The following is a 5971-nucleotide window of genomic DNA, read 5'->3' as shown; positions in this document are numbered from 1 at the left end:
AAGTTCAGAGAGTCGATTTCAGTACCCAAATTTCAGAAGTCTAAGTCTTTTGGAACGAGACACCCTCGACGGCCCGTCGTGCCCATGACGGTCCGTCGTGGGTTCCGTCGACTCACACAGTTTTTCCAGAAATAAAATCTGCTGCTCAAAACGACTAAACAGGTCGTTACAATTATTATTATTATTAAACAATTTAACATTTATTTTGGTTATAAAGAAGAAATAGAAGTGAAAAGTTAATTTAAATATTTTGTGTAATAGGTTTGACGTACTTAAAAAAAATCAATTTTTTTATTTTATGAAAAAGATCAAATTTAAAAATTGTAACAAACTAAATAATAGGGAGTGTTTTAATTTTTAAATTTTAAAAGTAACAGGGAGTTATTTCTATTTTTAATAATAGACAGTTACTCTTATTTTAAATTTAAAAAATAAATTTAATAATTAATAAACTGACACGTAGGCATTTTCACTTCAAATATTATATATAGATATATTTTCGCTTTATCAATATTTGATCCTTATTGGTTCAACTTATGATTTACAATCAATAAGAAAATACTCATAGAGCAAACATACAATTTTTCCTATAATTTGGCGCAACAGGACAATAATGTAACTATACATAATGCTCATAAATAATAATAAAAAAACATAGGGTTAATGTGACCACAATTTGTGCTTAAAAAGTTTAGGGAGGGTTGCACATTACTTTGTTCCATTCAGTTTTCTATATTTTCAATTGGATTTATCTGTATAAGTACAACCAAATATTAACCAAACTAATAAGATACATTTTTAATTAATTTTTGCTTTATCAATATTTGATCCTTACCGATTTGACTAATGATTTACAATTAATAAAAAAATACGCATAAAATAAATATACAATTTTCTCTATAATTTGACGCGACAAGACAATAATATAACTTTAAATAATGTTCATATAATAAAAAACAGTACTAGTATATGGTGCTAACACAAATAAAAGAATGAACAATGATCTGAATGAAAAGCTAAAGGGCAACAAAGTAATTAGAGAGGTACTGATATTAATATTAGTACTTAATGTTATTGATTCGATGAATAATTCAAATTAAAAAATTAAAAGCAAATAGATATTTTGGATAGATTTTTTTGAAACAATTATTAATAATTTGTTAACCCAATAACCTTACAACGATAAATAAATAACTTTTTCTCGACCTAATTAATTGATTGGTTCTATCTTTTTCATCCCTGAATTCATGATTATTTTTTTAAAAATATTGTTCACATTCCATATTATTTTATTTCAGGAAAAAAAGAGAGAAAAAAATTGCATGATATTCCAAAATTGTCCATGGTGAAGAGGTAAAATTACAAGAAAAAGCATATTCTCTTGTACCAAAGCACTACATATATAGAGGCCACCACTCCGAAACCCTAAACCTCTTTAATCGCATTGTATCGTATCGTTTTGCCTCTCCGCCGAAACACAACACAGTTGGTGAAGGGTGAAACAAGTTTCAACTGTTGTGTGGCCATGGCTCTGGTAAGTTGCTTAGGTCTTATTTTTTTTGTTATCATACATCAAAAGATAGATCTGATATTTCAATATGATGATAAATTGTTGGTTCCTGAATCTAATTTTATGTTTGTAGATTTTTAGATTTTTGTTGATCTACTACTGTGCTTTATTTTGACAAGTTCATCTGCTTCTATTGTATTATCGTTGAGATCTACGGTGAGTTGCTGAATATTCCATATGCGTATACCTATTGGTCTTCTCTGAAACTCACAGTCTGATGAAAACTGTTTGGAAGTAGGAAAGAAATAGAGTTGGATGGGAGTAAACATCATTTTTTATGTTATTATAACGGAGAATTGAGGTTGTGTAAGCTGATTAGAGAAAACTCTGTTCCAATAGATAATTAAAGAATGCTACTTTACGCTTTAAACTGTGTTCATTACCCAATTTTATACGTGGATTTAATTGTCTTCATTATGTTTGTTGCAGATTTTGCATTCAACAGACAACAACAAAAATGCCTCAAAGGCACTCATTGCAGCTGAGTACACAGGTGTTAAGGTTGATCTTGCAAAGGACTTCCAGATGGGTGTATCCAACAAGACACCTGAGTTTCTTGAGATGAATCCCATTGGAAAGGTATGTTATTCTTCTCAATAGTATAGATTGATTTTTTTCATTTACTTGACAAGATTTTGCTAATCTAGGTGTCATTTTATCTTATAGGTTCCTGTGCTTCAAACACCTGATGGACCTGTTTTTGAGAGCAATGCCATTGCGCGTTATGGTCAGTCCATGTCTTGTTTTTTTTTGACTTCTGATCTTGTAACAAGAAATAGTTCTGACATTGACCTTTACTAATTCACTTAGTTACCAAAACAAAGCCCAACAATCCTCTTTTTGGCTCTTCATTGATTGATTATGTAAGTATTTCAAGATGATTTGGTTTCTTAGTTTTCATTCATTTAGTAGTTACATTTTCATTTGTGAAATTCTTATTTTTCTATTTATGTCTATGTTCTCTTTGATAGGCTCAAATTGAACAATGGAATGATTTTTCTGCCACTGAAATTGATGCAAACATTGCACGATGGCTGTACCCACGCCTCGGCTATGCTGTATACATCTCTCAAGTATGTATCCTACTATGTATGATTAATTATTTTCCTGAGTCATTTTGCTCAACTGAATTTCTCATTTTGCATAAAGGCTGAGGAAGGTGCAGTAGCTGCATTAAAGAGAGCGCTTGGTGCTTTGAACACCCATCTTGCATCTAACACATACTTGGTTGGACATTGTATCACATTGGCTGACATCATCATGGTCTGTAACTTGAGCATTGGTTTTAGGATGATATTGACCAAGAGCTTTACCAAGGAATTTCCACATGTAGAGAGATATTTCTGGACTGTTGTTAATCAGCCTAATTTCGTCAAGATATTGGGTGAGGTGAAACAAGCTGAATCTATCCCTGCTGTGCAATCCAAGCCTGCACAACCTGAAAAACTCAAGGCTAAGGAGGAGCCAAAGAAGGAGGTTAAGAAGGAAGAACCAAGTCCTGTAGAGGAGGAAGCAGCACCCAAGCCTAAGGCAAAGAATCCTCTTGATTTATTGCCTCCAAGTAAGATGATTCTGGATGATTGGAAGAGGCTTTACTCCAACACCAAGACTAACTTCCGTGAGGTTGCTGTTAAAGGTATTAGTTTTTTCTGTTGTGTTACCTATCTTTTTTATTTTAATTTGAGAAATTTCTTAGCATACTTTGACGTCAGGAGTCATTAAAAGATCCTTATTTGAGGCATGTTTAGTTTCATTTTTTAAAAATCTCTTTTAACATGCAATCTGTTTGATGGAAGGGATCTAAAAGGGATCCAGAGATCTGCTCTTCCTCTAGAAAGAATCACTAGTCTGCATAGAAAATTTTATGTTCCAACTGTGTTTGTTTTGCATAAGATATGTGGGGGAGAGGGGAGTTCTGTATATATATATGGCTTCTGCATTGCCCTTCTACTCAGAATTGTAATACTGATGTTATCCTTATCTAATTCTTTTGGGGAGGGGAAAGAGGTGTGTTTATAAAACCCATTTATTTAGGCTGGAATTTTCTATTTTAGTGAAACACTTGAGCTGGTTCCTTGTCAGAATCTTACCTTGTAGCATTCTACTTGTTCTGCAGGTTTCTGGGACATGTATGACCCCGAAGGATATTCTCTCTGGTTTTGTGATTACAAGTACAATGATGAGAACACAGTTTCGTTTGTAACCTTGAACAAGGTTGGTGGTTTTCTGCAGAGGATGGAGCTGGTACGCAAGTATGCTTTTGGTAAGATGTTGATTGTTGGTTCTGAGGCCCCATTCAAGGTGCAGGGCTTGTGGCTTTTCCGTGGGAAGGAAATTCCCAAGTTTGTTATGGAGGAAGTGTATGACATGGAACTCTATGAATGGAAGGAAGTAGACATCAATGATGAGGCCCAGAAGGAGCGAGTTAGCCAAATGATTGAAGATCACGAGCCTTTTGAGGGACAGGCTTTGTTGGACGCCAAGTGCTTCAAGTAAAAAACAACATTGTATTGGAGATTGAGCAATGTTACCTTTTGACTGAGGCTGTAGTTTACTCTGGTTTTGTCCTCCCAAATTTTAGATTCTTGTTTTAAACACTATCTTGTCTTAAGAGAAACTATTATCTTTGCAGTGTTTTTTTTTGAAGTTATTGATTTCATATGGTTCATGGGCTATCTGTGGTTGAATTTTGTTTACCTTTTCAACTAAAGCAGTTTTGACAGTCAGGTGAAATCACCCTTTTATAGCATTTGTAAGTTCTATGTAGGCTGATAAGCTTTTGTTTGATTTTTGTTGAAGTAGTATCTTGTTTGCTATTTGAAGATTTACCATAACAAGTACTACTGAAGTTTTATAAAATGTTGAGCAGTCTCTTGGTCTAATGAAAAGTTGACATGATGTGTTTGGGGTGCAGGTCCAAAGTGCCCAAAATATTAAACTTTGTTATTACTTAAAGATTTCTTTGAAGTTTTGTGGTTTTGGTCACGCAGGAAAGGTTGAGCTGAGCCTGATAGTCTTGTCACGGAAAGAAGTGGTATTCGTGTTGTACGCTTTCTAGGAGTCCGGAATTTAATTTACCATAAAGAGATAAAAGTGACAAATAAGCCACAATTTAAGTACTAACTAAAATAGGTTTGTTAACGTCTAAATTTAATGTAGAATACAACTTTTTCCTACATTTTATATAACATCTAACCTTCTCTCACCTTATATAAGAAGAATTAACTCTACCAAAAACTTTTCATTTTCTTCCTTGAACAATTTTCTAATCCTTCACTCGTCCCAACCCGACAATCTAATTGACCTCACATTAAATAAAAAATTGAATTCTCATTTCCCTCATTTATAAGGGACAGTTGAGAGGACGAACACAACATTGAACAATTGTACTTAAAGTAATGAAAATTGTACTATACATTTGGACTCACTTTATTTCTCTATTTTTTTTTCGCTCAACAACGTACGCATTTGAGGTCACTAGCTTTTTTTTTTTTTGGCAGACACGTATTACATCTGTGCTGAGACAACTAATTTCCACATTCATTTTCACTTCTACTAATCCATTTTTTTCAGACTTCTCTTCCCCCGCTTCCCTCTCCTACCTCTGTAGATTGCTGCATACCTTTGTGCAGCCATGAAACCCCAGAATCCATGTAAACTAACAACTGAAACAGCCATTAAACCCCAAAAACCAAGAAGCTTCCATTGAAACGCCACTACAAAAACCCTATATGTGATGTATTTAACAAGTCTTCGTTGTCGGTTGCTCGAGATTTTGGCTAGCTTTTATTTGTTGGGGTTGTCGATCTCACTTAATTCCTGAACCCTCTGCTCCATGAATATCTTGTCTGTTCCACCAACATTATAAAAAATAACAACATATACATTACTTGCACTTTTCAAACAGGGACTAGGAGTTCAAATCTATTGAGGTACTTGCAGATTGGGTTCTTGCCTTCAACTTTTTCACTTCCTGTACCAGGATGCATGGTATGTGAAGGCATATAACATTTCTTTTTGTTGAAATGGCGGTAGTGTTATTTTTTGTGTTGTCTTTTCTTTTTCAGGTAAAAGAATATCTCTTTTGTGGTTTATATTTTTTCTTGTTGCAGTTTGGAAGAGCTATAACGTACTACATGAAGTTTTATGAAACATTTTCACCTGAAAAAATCCATACACTCCAATATTAAATTTTGTTCTCTGGATGTTCTGCTGCTAATGTTTATTTTGAACTACAATTTATGTTGGACATTCTGTATAATTCTATATACATGTCATATTTATGTATGATTTTCATGCAATATGTCTAAAACAAATGAATAATATTGTTTTCTTGCTTCTTTTCTTTTATCCTTCTCTTCGACATTTTCCTCCTCTTTTTTCAGTTGAATAAACAAGCGT

The 5971-nt window shown here is 33.6% G+C and overlaps 1 protein-coding gene across 1 annotated transcript; it reads left to right on the top strand.

Moving 5' to 3' along the window:
- The first annotated feature begins 1376 nt into the window (after positions 1-1376).
- LOC107023239 (elongation factor 1-gamma 2-like) lies at positions 1377-4336 on the top strand. The gene is made up of 7 exons (XM_015223863.2): positions 1377-1534; positions 2000-2149; positions 2237-2297; positions 2381-2433; positions 2542-2643; positions 2720-3206; positions 3687-4336. The coding sequence occupies exons 1-7, from the start codon at positions 1526-1528 to the stop codon at positions 4064-4066; spliced, it is 1242 nt and encodes a 413-aa protein (XP_015079349.1). The 5' UTR covers positions 1377-1525; the 3' UTR covers positions 4067-4336.
- Positions 4337-5971: the final 1635 nt, after the last annotated feature.

Source organism: Solanum pennellii, chromosome 6, assembly GCF_001406875.1.
Source record: "Solanum pennellii chromosome 6, SPENNV200".
Taxonomy (NCBI): domain Eukaryota; kingdom Viridiplantae; phylum Streptophyta; class Magnoliopsida; order Solanales; family Solanaceae; genus Solanum; species Solanum pennellii.
The sequence above is the reverse complement of the archived record's forward strand: the minus strand, read 5'-3'. Positions and strand labels throughout refer to the sequence as shown.